Source organism: Gigantopelta aegis, chromosome 7, assembly GCF_016097555.1.
Source record: "Gigantopelta aegis isolate Gae_Host chromosome 7, Gae_host_genome, whole genome shotgun sequence".
NCBI lineage: Eukaryota > Metazoa > Mollusca > Gastropoda > Neomphalida > Peltospiridae > Gigantopelta > Gigantopelta aegis.
In genome coordinates, this window is record NC_054705.1 from 29,381,610 (window position 1) to 29,397,076 (window position 15,467).

General features: G+C 36.6%; 1 protein-coding gene across 2 annotated transcripts in view; it reads left to right on the forward strand.

Annotated features, from left to right (window-relative positions):
- Positions 1 to 14,873, forward strand: part of LOC121377118 (replication factor C subunit 1-like) — a 79,855-nt gene extending 64,982 nt beyond the window's left edge. For both annotated transcript variants that reach the window (XM_041505004.1, XM_041505005.1), the window contains exons 22-24: positions 169 to 382; positions 9,408 to 9,611; positions 13,859 to 14,873. In XM_041505004.1, the coding sequence (XP_041360938.1) occupies positions 169 to 382; positions 9,408 to 9,611; positions 13,859 to 13,963 (523 nt within the window). In that variant the 3' untranslated portion in view covers positions 13,964 to 14,873. The remainder of the gene's footprint in view (positions 1 to 168; positions 383 to 9,407; positions 9,612 to 13,858) is intronic.
- The last annotated feature ends 594 nt before the right edge of the window (positions 14,874 to 15,467 follow it).

A 15,467-nucleotide genomic window follows, 5' to 3' on the forward strand; every position in this document is an offset into this window, starting at 1 on the left:
TAGTTTAATGTGGTTATATTTGCAAAATAACAGGTTTAGTTTAATTGTTTATATTTGCAAGACATCAGGTTTAGTTTAATGTGGTTATATTTGCAAAATAACAGGTTTAGTGTACTGTGTTTATATTTGCAAGACATCACGTTTAGTTCAGTGCGTTTATATTTACAGGATATCTGGCAATAAGACAAGTTTAAACCAGGACTACCTGCCGGCAATGCGGTACACCTTGACGTATCCTCTGGTGCAGCACGGCGCTGATGGGGTGAAGGACGTCATTGACCTCATGGACAACTACGACATCATGAAGGACGACTTCGACAACATCATGGAGGTGTCGCGCTTCCCCAACAGTGAAGATCCACTGGGCCGGCTCGATACCAAGGTGATGACCACATGCTTACACTGGCTGGTAGGGGCGGGATGTAGGGGGTGGGGAGGTGTGGGAAGGAAGGAAATGTTTTATTTAAAGGTAGGGTCAACTCAAACAAGAGCCTTATGTGTTGGAAAGATGCCTACACGGACCACCAACACATATTGATACTTTAACAAATGAAAAACGCGTAATTTTAGAGTTAATAAAAAACCATCATTATTCCTGCTAACTGGGGGCAGCCATTTTGTTTCGTTTTTGTGACGTCCGGTGGTATAGCTTGGGGCGAAGTGACGTCAGCTCCGTCCATCTTCTCTATATGCACAGTGTAAACAAACGTCCTAATTTACGATACGGTGCTTCTCTTTCATCAACCTGACTTGTAAAACAACATAAATGACATGATAGTATAATAAACTATTTAACTAAATATATTTCAGGTTACATCAATAGAACGAAATGGAGTTATAGTATTTTTCTTTTTTAAAAAATCCAAAGAAAAAATGCATACTATTAGGGCTATTGGTAGGGCACGTTCGAGCAAAAACTACCACTCACGATACCCAAGTGATACTTTTCTTTTCTTTGGGATGACGTAATTGGTCAGTTTTGTGATTTTAGATGGGAATGTCTACTTAATGAAGGGTTTTACAGAATTACTTACAGTAATAAAGCAGGGTGGTTGGTAATGTCCATTACAATTTGAGGTGTATCCGTGCTGTTATCACACAATACCCTGTGATCTTCATAAAAGAAGCACGTCTTTTTAGTGTGTCTAGACAGTGTCTGGGGACCGTCTGAATATACACCTGCCAATCAGGAACGACAGAAAGGCCACGGAAAGAAAAGACCAAATAACCAAGAAAACACTCCAATTATTGTTTCAGTACGTGGGTTAATTTATGTACGAAACATAATACAGTTATTTCAACACTTTGACAATGGTGGTTTATTTTGTATTGAAAAATAATATATATAATTGGTGCTGGCTTACTAGGATGGATATAATTACAGAACATTGCGATGCATCTGCTAAAATCAGGTATATTTTGTTTCTTCGGTTCGAAGACTAATTCCTGACGTGACACGTTAGGTATTACGTAATCACCAGCTCGCCAGAGGGCATATTCACTGGGATGGTACAAAATGGCTGCGCCTGTTATATATAATAGCTGTCACATTTAACCATTTTATTAATTAACTATACGATTATACTTGTTGATATTAAGCAATAATGTGCATTATATATCGTTGAATATGCATACCAGGCCAAATGCCTTAATTGTCCCCTCTTTTAAGGATGCACTCAACACATTTTATTTACGGTTATATGGCATCAGACATATGGTTAAGGACCACACAGATACTGAGAGAGGAAACCCGCTATTGCCGCTTCAGGGGCTACTCTTTTCGATTACCAGCAAGTGATCTTTTATATGCACCATCCCACAGACAGGATAGTACATACCACGGCCTTTGTTACACCAATGGGTCCACTGACGGGGATCGATCCTAGACCGACCGCGCATCAATCGATGCTGAAAGTGTGTTGTTAACTAGTTGCTGAATAAATGCTGGTTATGTAAATAGTTTAATCAGAAGTGATTGCAGAGTTCATTTAGTTCTACAGAAGAAATACACAGTTGAGAAAATATTAACTGAACAGAGACATAGAGAAACTAGTTAAACAGGAAAGTTGTTTCCCTTATTTTAGTCTGAATAATTACTATGTGTATTAGAGAAAAAATAATATAATTAAATTAATTTGCCGGGGGCAGGACATATACCTGTAGTTGTGCTGAGTGTGTCATTAAATATAAAATTCCTTTCTTTGTTTATTTGTTTCTTTTTTTAAACATGGCTCCCATATGCAACAACCTTAGTTACAAATTATGGTCTAGCTATGTCTGTATTTTGTAGATAATTTGAATATTATATAAAAAATAAATTTAAGTTGCAGTTTAAAATGAAAATGCCTGGGAATTGTTTATTGTAAAAAGGATGCCGGCCCAAAGATGATGAATGTTTTATGACCATACGCAATAAAATATTTTAATTTACTTAGCATAGAGGGAAATTAGTTTATATTATTTCAAAGGCATCACCACATGATTGTAACTTTTCTAGTCATTGTATATTTTATAGACATCATATAATATTTGATATATAGTTGAACATGAATTAGTAGCTAAAGGTCAAGTATTTTTTCTTTAAATCGGAGTCCATTCATGGTAGTTCATATTATAACTAATTGGTTAGAAGAAGCGACTCCTTTATATAAATGGCATAAAATAAATATGCATACTAATAATAAATATTGTTCATTGTAGTAGTTGAAATATATGCACATTCATATTTTCTGGGCTAAAATATCTAGATATTACTACATTAACTGGAATAATTGTAACATTTCAGATGTTCCAATGATGAGGGATCTCTGGTCATTATAACAAAGTGGTTACTGCTATTTAAATAAAATGTGTGTGTGTGTACATGTATATCATTCTACGAGCGCATTAGACAAACATTATACTTAATCACGCACCAGCTCAGTGCATTTAACTGTATTTAGATATTTTTTTACACCTGGTCTTATTGTACTTAATGGCATCCACTGTTATCATTATTATAACAGCAATTTATTAAATATTTTAATCAACAATCTTTATTCAATTAACAAATTAAAATGTTTTCAAAACATTGACAATCAAAACATGAAACTATATCTGAAAATGTCTTATTTTTAATCTACATTTACCGCAATGTATTTGCAATTTATATATGATAAGACTAGTAGAGTAGTTCATTCCTGTACACGCATGCAGTATATCACCCATGTCAGCATAGTTCAGTGGTACAGGTAGATGCGATGGGATATATGATTGATTGCCCTTAGTGGACCCATCGCCTTTTATCTTACTTCAACCAGTGCCCAAGACTGGTACATTAAAGACTGTGATAACTATGGTTTAAACAACTTCCAGATCAGGTTGCCGGGGTCTGGATTAAAAATTAACGTTGCGGAAAGACACTGGCTTAAGATATGATAATAATCCAGCTCAGATTTCAAGATATCACTTGCCGGATTCGTTTCGAGTTGTGCTGTGTCATAGCCAGCTTTGTTTTGTAGATCCACATAGTCACGATCATGGCGGGACACACACACCTTCCCACCTACACCAAATTGAATTCTTAGGGGAACAAAAATAACAGTTAAAAGTTGATACACAAGTATCCACAAGCATCAAACACCTAGAGTTTGAGGATTTAAAAAAAAACAATGCACTGAGATTGGAATAGGTGATTTTAACAATTCATTAGCCATAGTAAAACACCTACCAGCCCTTCTCCTGTGTATACTGTGCACTGGTGCTAATAATACTACAGGTAGATCATAAAACCAGAATCCAACATGACCAAAACACTTTTATAATCACTAATAATTAACACGCAATTTGTGAAATATTTGTGCACATACCATGTTAAAACTATCCCAGTAAATTAATTATATTTAATGTACAATTGCAATGCATCTACAGTTCACCTGAGATTGACATTTGTTTAAGACAAAAATTAAAAATACAAACTTTACCTTCTACAAAATTGGGGGTTTCTAATTATCACATTTATTTTATCTCAAATGCCACGAGACACCCTACGTTTTGCTGGTAAAATAAAATGCAAGGTACCACATGTTATATGTGTTGCCTGAGTAAATCGATACATTGTTTTTATCAGTTAAATGTTTTATTACAAAATGTTTACATTATCAACAATGAAATCTAATTTTGTGAATCTAATTTTGTGAATTTGACTGTTGAACATTTGTGTTTTGCCTACAGTGTATTACTAAGAATAACACGTTTGAGTACCAGTGTCAATAAAATGGCGAGTTTTATTAGGAATAATTTTTGTCTGTTCAAGTATAGGCTAGAAGGCATTAAAAATATCATATCATATTTCTTTCCCATCTATGCCAATATCCAACTAGTCAATAAACCCTAACGGGGCATATATATACTGTTAGGGTATATATATATTAGGGTAGCCAGGATTGTTTATTGGGGGTGGAGTGGAGATAGAGGGTACTGCTTTTACACATTTTATGGGGTGACATGCATTATAAAAGTTGGTATTGTGAAAAAAGAGGTATATTCGAGAAGGCAAGGTCCTCTTGTGCCCAATCCCTGGCTACCCGGATACGCCAGTGCATATATGTGCAATTTAAAGTATATCAATCAATAGATTTTGGTTTCAACACGGGTACCTTTAGTAGTATTACTTGCATATTTAAAATATACTCAACAAAATGAATTAAGGGACAGTAGAATTGTGGTAATTATTTGCTAATGTCATATTATTTTAGTAAGTTTTTATCACATATAACTTCTAAACATTGTTTCAGTAACATCTGACCTATGTTACATGCAAACATCTTACACACGATGAGATTTTTGTGCATTTTTGTAAAACCTACCAAAATGCGCATTCTGCTAGGAATCATTACGCGTTGATTGTAAATATATTTGTCATTTTATTCTCTCTAAATTGCTGTTTAAATCATTAAGTTGAAGAACATTGGTTTTAGAACATGTCAAAACATAGACACTTTAGAACGAATGAAAACTTTTAAGGAAAAATGCCAAATATAGTTACTGGCCCTGTATTCATTTTGTTTTGTTAAATTACTGTATTAAAAATCATTAAACGTATTAACTTATTTTAACGGTTGATTATTAATTCAGTCAGTAGCTCAACACTACAGATGGAGCAGTTTACTCTGATAGCTTACATTTTGTATTTAATTAGTGTAATAAATATATATGTTATAACTGGTATGATAGCTTACATTTCATGTAATAATTAGTATAACAAATGTATCTGTTATAACTGGTTTTAAGGCTTTGCGTTGTTTGACAAATTGTTTTTCTAAAGTTGTTAAGAGCTTCTCACAACCTGCTACAATACCAGGGAGCCCAATTAACCATCTCAGTGTAGGATAAGGTTACTGTGCACACAGCTGGAAACACCCATGACCATTTCCAGTGTCTGCCATCCAAAGATAATTTGTTATTGTTTACAATTGCTTCCTGCTGCCAGTACATTTTCAAAGTATTAACAACACAGACCCAATTAGGTGTCTCAGAGCTGCTGCGAAATTAAACATTTACTGTATGCCACATGGACTCACTGCAAGATAACATTATTCTTGACTTAGATTTCATACAATTTGTCACATATGCTGGACTAAGAAAAACTTTATAAAATAGCTTACTGTGGCATGCTGGTTGGAGCTGTTTGTGTTCAAGTTCCAGGAGCCAGAATAAATTAAATAGTTCTTCATCAAATTACATCATGATTTATTATTATTAGCAGACAAAACGTTTAAGGTTTATACTAAAACAAATAACTGCTATCATCTAAAAGCAAAATATTTAGCAAAAATTAAGTTTCCGATTTTTAAGTGCATTCCAAAGTTTTCAGTGCAGTTTTCTCAGATTGAAGTGGAAAGAAGATAAGTGGTTCTGGCACTAACCCCTCGATGTATTTTCAAGACAATTTAGTGGTGTTCTTAGCCACTATGCACGTCAGTATTTTACGAACATGCAAAGTGTGCTCTATGCATTCTTCTAGTTATTGGAGTAAAATGATAATTACTTCCACGTACCACACACATATCGGACACTTAATTACATTTCTTTATGTTACTGTGCCCCGATGCGCGGTCAGTTTAGGATCGATCCCTGTTGGTGGACCCACTTGGTTATTTCTCATTCCAGTGATATGTACTATCCTGTCTGTGGGATGGTGCAGATAAAAGATCTCTTATTACTAACGGAAAAAATGTAGTGAGTTTCCTCTTTAAGACAATATGTCAAAATTACCAAATGTTTGCCATCCAATAGCTGATGATTAATAAATCAATGTGCTCTAGTGGTGTCATTAAACAAAACAAACTTTTTTTCTACTGGCAGTTAGTTTGTTGGGATTCATCACTTCAAAACATACTGGTTTTTATTTCTATTATTATTTATTACTACCGGTAGATGTGCTTAGCATGGAAAAGTTTAGAGGTGTTAATGTACAATTCCACGAAAACATCAACCTCAGGATGAAAATCCAGAATACACTTTCTGATACTTGCAAGGCCAAAGGCCCCAGGTAACTAAATCGTACTGCATAATTCATATTTATTACCTACGAAGTACAGCATAACGAGGGTCATATTTATTGTACGATTTCCCTCGTATGTCATAACTAAATCGTATGTCCTCCTGACATTGTCGTTTAACGATTGGCTGTTGTAATAGTACATTTCTTTCTGATTGGCAGATACGATATTCCACAGATACTACTTTCTTCATTCATACATTTTTACTACGAGCTGATCACGAGCTGTTTATGACATGCCATAATGACAAATACGTGTTTTTAATTAATTGAATAAAACATTAATTGATTATTAATGCTAACTTATATTACATTATGATATAGTTGTGACACATCAAACACTTAATTATGAATATAACGTTCACGACTGTTAGAAATCAATATTATACTAAGGTTGATGACAGTCACTTTTCACACCTTTGTTTTGGCTTTGTACATAATAAATATAGCATATCTTACCATAATTTCACTTGAAATCCACATTTCGTAAAAGGTACAATTTTTTAATTACAAGATTTTTTTCAAACACATTAAGATGCATTAGTAATTTTGCATTGGAATTTTTCCAACATTCTTTAAACGAAAATGTCAGGTACCCAATTTATAGTTATTATAAAGAGATGCAAAGTAACGACATTGGAATACTGACGTCATTCAAATTCAAAATTAGCTGTATTAATACAATGCTTTCGTCACATTAAAATAAAAACTGGTTGACTAACCTTGACCCCTGTCAAAATTCTATAACCAGCAGATAACTCTGTTTACAGGTCGGTATTTTTTTTATATAATTCTGGACCAAATATTAAGTTTAAGTTTTAAAAGATGAAAGAAATAAAAAGTACCTTTTGTCAAAGATATCATATCAAAAAATTACCATTGGAATCGGTTGGATATGTTTTATTTATTGTGTACGAAGCCAAAACAAGGATGCGGAAAGTGACTGTCGACAACCTTAGCAGACAACAAAATTGTGTAGAACGCAAATATGACTACTAATATTCGAGTAAATGATCTCGTCAAAATGGATGGAAGACTTGTTGGTAGGGTGCTTAGCATTATCCAACCCCTGAGAACATTTAATGTCTTAAATGTGCAAGGTACTTTCAATATTAACGTTTATCCGCAATCAAAATCCGCGGCTGCTAGCAGTGTTGTGACTCTGTCATTTGACCCACAGTAAGCTTGACTGATTCGTTGCAAATGTGTCCTGGTTATTACTTGATACATTTAACTTGTTACTAATTAATTCAATTACTGTATTTGTTTGCTTTTTAGTATAAACATGTTTTACAGTTTGCAGCTGTTGATACATGTGTACTCTTTACTTATGGGCATATAAATATGATGTCACTTTAGAACGGGTTGTGATTTGGTTTTCAGGATGTCAGTGAACAAACATTACTCCGCCGTTAAGGAAACGTTAGTTTGTAAACAATGACTGGAATGTTCATTTAGCAGGACAGTTCTACGGTAATAAACAGAATATTACATTTGTGCCCATGACAGACGATGTTTACGACACTAGTGCCTAAATTATCGTCTATCAACATACACAAAAAAAACTATTAGCAATTAAACCAAATTAGTGTGCTCAACAATGGACTAAATATCAGTCTCCAAAACTGTATAAACAACTGTTCATTAAATTTTCTTAAAATACACCTTTGACGTCACAGTAATGTCTCAACGCTCCATTATTTTTCTGTAATGGAGAGATAAAAGTCTACTTAATTAACCCACCAAAATCAGTAGTGTTAAACTCCATACTAACATATATTGGCATAAAGTTATTATTTAGTGGTGTATTTTAAGTAGGGGAATATCCTCGTAACTCTCCATTCCCTAACAGGCCTCGTCTCAATTATTTTTCAGGAATGTAGAGTTACTTGGACATTTCCCTAAACACATTTCAAGCATACTGTGCTTTTTTCAGTGGTGGTGGTACAAATGTTACGTGTGTTACTTTTACAATACAAAAGGGTTTTCTCATTCACAAAGCTGAGAGAAAATTGGGTGCCAAGCTGGATTCTCTGTTGGCATCTAGTGAAGGCTTCTTGCATAAAAGATGAATACAAAATTATTAACCCTTTTCCCACAAACCATGGTAACACCCATTGTAGAGGTATTATTATATACCCGTATGGGCTCAAATATACAAGGTAATATTTTTTCGATCTCTGCACAGTGTGCAGATTGCTTCTACAGCTACTGATTGGCTGGCTTAAAAATCACGACGTTTGGTTGGTTGCTTGCTATGGCCAGAACTTCACTTTCATTCATATAATGTTTCCATTCATTAGTCAGATTACACATACGTTACACAATCTACAAAGATTTACAAAAAGAAATGGACTCATTTGTTTCATAAACATGAAACGGTATATATTCATAAGCAGTGGCTTTAGTAATATATAAAAATAATTATTTTCAAATGCAAATACAGTTGTATTATTTTGTACTGTAAACATTTGACTGTAAAAAGTATGCCATTATGCTATGACGTCACTTACATTATGTCATGTAATGCACATAAGATTATGTGACGTAATGGCTGATGGCTTTGTTGTAGACTGCAGAGGAATTTTTACATTAAAAATCAGTTAAAATTGACAATGGGTAATAAAGAGAGTAAGCAACTTGCTACGAGGAGTTACGAATTATCTGTCTCTCGTGAATGAATGTTGTAAAACCCTCGTAGCTCGTTAGTTATTCTCTAATTATAAAATTAACATTATAGTTTTCGAATCACTAAAGTTAATATGTGATATGCATAATTGTTTTGTGGCATTAATGTACAGTTTGAAGCACTCTTCCATTTAAAGAATAACAGAATAAGTTTATGGATGCCTGTTCTTTCTTTCAGACGAAGGCAGCGTTTACGAGGACATACAACAAGGAAGTACACTTGATGCCGTACTCTAGTGGTATGGTCGCCAAGAAGAAGCAAGGGAAATCTGCTGCTGCTGCCGAAGCTGATGTTGATATGGAGGATGGCGGCGACCCGACCCTTGCCGTCGAGAGTGACGATGACGAAGATGACAATGTCGAACTTGACACAATGATTAAGGCAGGTTTTCAACTAGATTGGCAGTACTGATATTTCATCTTGTATTTCTCAATAAAAATACGGGTTGGTCGTAGTCCCCGTCGGTAAGCTCGACACAATGATTAAGGCAGATTTTCAACTAGATTGGCAGTACTGATATTTCATCTTGTACATCTCAATAAAAATACGGGTTGGTCGTAGTCCCCGTCGGTAAGCTCGACGACACAATGATTAAGGCAGGGTTTTCAACTAGATTGGCAGTACTGATATTTCATCTTGTACATCTCAATAAAAATACGGGTTGGTCGTAGTTGGTCTCGTAGTCCCCGTTGGTAAGCTCGACAATGATTAAGGCAGATTTTCAACTAGATTGGCAGTACTGATATTTCATCTTGTACATCTCAATAAAAATACGGGTTGGTCGTAGTCCCCGTCGGTAAGCTCGACACAATGATTAAGGCAGATTTTCAACTAGATTGGCAGTACTGATATTTCATCTTGTACATCTCAATAAAAATACGGGTTGGTCGTAGTCCCCGTCGGTAAGCTCGACACAACTAGATTGGCAGTACTGATATTTCATCTTGTACATCTCAATAAAAATACGGGTTGGTCGTAGTCCCCGTTCGACACAATGATTAAGGCAGGTTTTCAACTAGATTGGCAGTACTGATATTTCATCTTGTACAAGCTCAATAAAAATACGGGTTGGTCGTAGTCCCCGTCGGTAAGCTCGACACAATGATTAAGGCAGATTTTCAACTAGATTGGCAGTACTGATATTTCATCTTGTACATCTCAATAAAAATACGGGTTGGTCGTAGTCCCCGTCGGTAAGCTCGACACAATGATTAAGGCAGATCTTCAACTAGATTGGCAGTACTGATATTTCATCTTGTACATCTCAATAAAAATACGGGTGGGTCGTAGTCCCCGTCGTAGTCCCCGTCGGTTTTCAAGTACTGATATTTCATCTTGTACAATAAAAATATTGGTGGGTCGTAGTCCCCGTCGGTAAGCTCGACACAATGATTAAGGCAGGTTTTCAACTAGATTGGCAGTACTGATATTTCATCTTGTACATCTCAATAAAAATACGGGTTGGTCGTAGTCCCCGTCGGTAAGCTCGACACAATGATTAAGGCAGATTTTCAACTAGATTGGCAGTACTGATATTTCATCTTGTACATCTCAATAAAAATACGGGTTGGTCGTAGTCCCCGTCGGTAAGCTCGACACAATGATTAAAGCAGGTTTTCAACTAGATTGGCAGTACTGATATTTCATCTTGTACATCTCAATAAAAATACGGGTTGGTCGTAGTCCCCGTCGGTAAGCTCGACACAATGATTAAGGCAGATTTTCAACTAGATTGGCAGTACTGATATTTCATCTTGTACATCTCAATAAAAATACGGGTTGGTCGTAGTCCCCGTCGGTAAGCTCGACACAATGATTAAGGCAGGTTTTCAACTAGATTGGCAGTACTGATATTTCATCTTGTACATCTCAGTAAAAATACGGGTTGGTCGTAGTCCCCGTCGGTAAGCTCGACACAATGATTAAAGCAGGTTTTCAACTAGATTGGCAGTACTGATATTTCATCTTGTACATCTCAATAAAAATACGGGTTGGTCGTAGTCCCCGTCGGTAAGCTCAACACAATGATTAAAGCAGGTTTTCAACTAGATTGGCAGTACTGATATTTCATCTTGTACATCTCAATAAAAATATTGGTGGGTCGTAGTCCCCGTCGGTAAGCTCGACACAATGATTAAAGCAGGTTTTCAACTAGATTGGCAGTACTGATATTTCATCTTGTACAGCTCAATAAAAATATTGGTGGGTCGTAGTCCCCGTCGGTAAGCTCGACACAATGATTAAAGCAGGTTTTCAACTAGATTGGCAGTACTGATATTTCATCTTGTACAGCTCAATAAAAATATTGGTGGGTCGTAGTCCCCGTCGGTAAGCTCGACACAATGATTAAAGCAGGTTTTCAACTAGATTGGCAGTACTGATATTTCATCTTGTACATCTCAATAAAAATACGGGTTGGTCGTAGTCCCCGTCGGTAAGCTCGACACAATGATTAAGGCAGGTTTTCAACTAGATTGGCAGTACTGATATTTCATCTTGTACATCTCAATAAAAATACGGGTTGGTCGTAGTCCCCGTCGGTAAGCTCGACAATGATTAAGGCAGATTTTCAACTAGATTGGCAGTACTGATATTTCATCTTGTACATCTCAATAAAAATACGGGTTGGTCGTAGTCCCCGTCGGTAAGCTCGACCGACACAATGATTAAGGCAGATTTTCAATTAGATTGGCAGTACTGATATTTCATCTTGTACATCTCAATAAAAATACGGGTTGGTCGTAGTCCCCGTCGGTAAGCTCGACACAAAAGGCAGATTTTCAACTAGATTGGCAGTACTGATATTTCATCTTGTACATCTCAATAAAAATACGGGTTGGTCGTAGTCCCCGTCGGTAAGCTCGACACAATGATTAAGGCAGATTTTCAACTAGATTGGCAGTACTGATATTTCATCTTGTACATCTCAATAAAAATACGGGTTGGTCGTAGTCCCCGTCGGTAAGCTCGACACAATGATTAAGGCAGATTTTCAACTAGATTGGCAGTACTGATATTTCATCTTGTACATCTCAATAAAAATACGGGTTGGTCGTAGTCCCCGTCGGTAAGCTCGACACAATGATTACGGCAGATTTTCAACTAGATTGGCAGTACTGATATTTCATCTTGTACATCTCAATAAAAATACGGGTTGGTCGTAGTCCCCGTCGGTAAGCTCGACACAATGATTAAGGCAGGTTTTCAACTAGATTGGCAGTACTGATATTTCATCTTGTACATCTCAGTAAAAATACGGGTTGGTCGTAGTCCCCGTCGGTAAGCTCGACACAATGATTAAAGCAGGTTTTCAACTAGATTGGCAGTACTGATATTTCATCTTGTACATCTCAATAAAAATACGGGTTGGTCGTAGGCCCCGTCGGTAAGCTCAACACAATGATTAAAGCAGGTTTTCAACTAGATTGGCAGTACTGATATTTCATCTTGTACATCTCAATAAAAATATTGGTGGGTCGTAGTCCCCGTCGGTAAGCTCGACACAATGATTAAAGCAGGTTTTCAACTAGATTGGCAGTACTGATATTTCATCTTGTACAGCTCAATAAAAATATTGGTGGGTCGTAGTCCCCGTCGGTAAGCTCGACACAATGATTAAAGCAGGTTTTCAACTAGATTGGCAGTACTGATATTTCATCTTGTACAGCTCAATAAAAATATTGGTGGGTCGTAGTCCCCGTCGGTAAGCTCGACACAATGATTAAAGCAGGTTTTCAACTAGATTGGCAGTACTGATATTTCATCTTGTACATCTCAATAAAAATACGGGTTGGTCGTAGTCCCCGTTGGTAAGCTCGACACAATGATTAAAGCAGGTTTTCAACTAGATTGGCAGTACTGATATTTCATCTTGTACATCTCAATAAAAATACGGGTTGGTCGTAGTCCAGTGATAAAGCACTTGCTTGATGCATGGTCGGTCTAGGGATCGATCCCCGTCGGTAAGCTTATTGGGCAATGTCTTGTTCCAGCCAGTGCACTACGACTGGTGTATCAAAGGCTGTTTTTATGCGATACATCTGTGGGATGGTGCATACAGGGTTCGACCGTAAGAATTTGTCTCCCACGGCAATTTAAAAACAAAAGTTGTGGTGCACTGGTTGGAACTAAAAAATCCCCAATCAGTTGAATGGATCCACCTAGTTGGTTTGATCCTGCGACGCAAACACCTAAAGCCAGCACTCAACCGACTGAGCTAAAATGTATGCAGTCTTACCTTTTCACACAGCCCTCTTATTGGTTCCTTTAGCTATGAACGATGTATAAGATGTGGGGCTGAATTTACAAAGCCTGTTTGTCTTACACGCGTGTAACTACATACATTTCGGGGATGGGAATTCTCCTCGGATCAGCAGTTTTCCTCTCATGGAACATTGCGTTTCCTCGCATTTTAATCGTCCTTTCCTGGCATAGATATTAACGTAGGATTTCAAGAATTTCCGGGACCCCTCTAGATTTCCTCTTTTTTTTTACAGTTCACCTATTCCCACCCCAGACATTTGCAATGCTTAAACACCTGTGTTTAAGAAAAACAGGCTGCGTAAATTTGGCTCGTGATATTTTCCAGCGACAAGAAATGTTATTGACGGAGACTTGTTTTATTTCAGACTAAGAAGAAGCCGACTGGGAAAGGGAAGGAAGTGGTGTTACCGCAAAGTAAAAGTCGTAAAGGTCAAGGCAAAGGAAAAGGAAAGGGCAAAGGAAAAAGCTGATGTCCGCAGAATCTGCCTTGGACTTCATAGGGCTTACAATATATGTGTTTACACTGTGCTATATTTGTTAATGTACAGTATGCAATAAAGAACAGTTCAACGTCAAAAGCTGTGAACTCTATTAATTGCGTGTAAACCATTTACAGGCAGCAAGTTTCTTTAACTTTGACATAGGGTTCGATAAATCTACAGGACCTCGATCTCGGCTAATGAATGGTTGGTCTGGGCTAGTGGAAATTATCAACTGTATTAGATAGGGTACTAGTCAAAGCTTCTGTAAGGGCTCGTGACTTTCTCAAACATTTGTCAAACACTGGCTTTGCCTTCGAGAATGACCTGTGGTGTGGATCACATGACACACTTTATGTTGACTAGTGATGGTCTTGGGTTTCTGCAAGGTCCTTGGGATCATAGCTTCAGAATTATTCAATGATTATTTTAAGACTAGCGTTTCAGAGATATTTTACATTGCTCATACAAATGTGTTGAGTGCATTGTTAAATAAAACATTTCATCCTTTCCTTGTTCATACCAGCCAACTTGCTCCATACACTTTCAGGACTCAAAGAATTGAAAATTGTTGTAAACCTTGTAACGGCTATGCAGAATCAGCTTCATGAAACACATTTTGTTTTGGCACAACCCATCATGACTGTAAATGTTCTCCAAAAGTTAATATGTTAATGAAAAATGTGTTGTGCAAAACTAAGAAACGTTTGTGAGCAATGTGTAAGCAATTGTTCTCTCAATTTTTAGACTCTAGCTTTAATCATTGTTTAACTGCCAGTGTTAAAGGGACAGACCCTAGTTTCAACCTGTAAAAATTAACACTACGTTTAGTTGATCTACAAACCTGTAACACATTTGGATAAAGTTACAATTGAGTGAAACATGAGTCTGTGACTTTGACATGGTGAAATACCCTCTAAAAATAGACTAAAACTCGACTCCATAACTGTTAGTTCTCAGATGCACGTGCGTTTTTTAAAATATGAGAAATACATTTTGTGATATTAAAAACACCAGGATGACCAAAAACACTTCGAATGTACTGAAATTGATAACTGAAACCATAAAATCTAAGTAAAGTGTGTCCCTTTAGGGTAATAACACTTTTCTTCAACTCCATTGACACTGTGTGGCTAGCACTGTGTGGCTAGCTCTGTTTGTTTTTATTATCATTACAGGCAGACTTTGCTATCTCAACCTGTGTTATCTTGTTAGCCCAGGGAAGTTTGAAGTTGAGAAATGGTCCCATGACGTATTTTCATAAACTATTATGGTTATCCTGAGCCACCGATCCCTCCAGCTATTTGCTATCATCCTTCCAACAATAAGGTAACCACCTTGATTGACTGTATACATGCTAGCAATTTGTTGATGGTCTCGGGGGGGCAAATCCAGGATTTTGTAATATGGAGAGGGTGTCACAAAATTCTTAAATAGCAAATTGAGTATGTCGAAGGCAAATAAACTGAGCTCCCAAAGGGGGTAAGATTAGGGG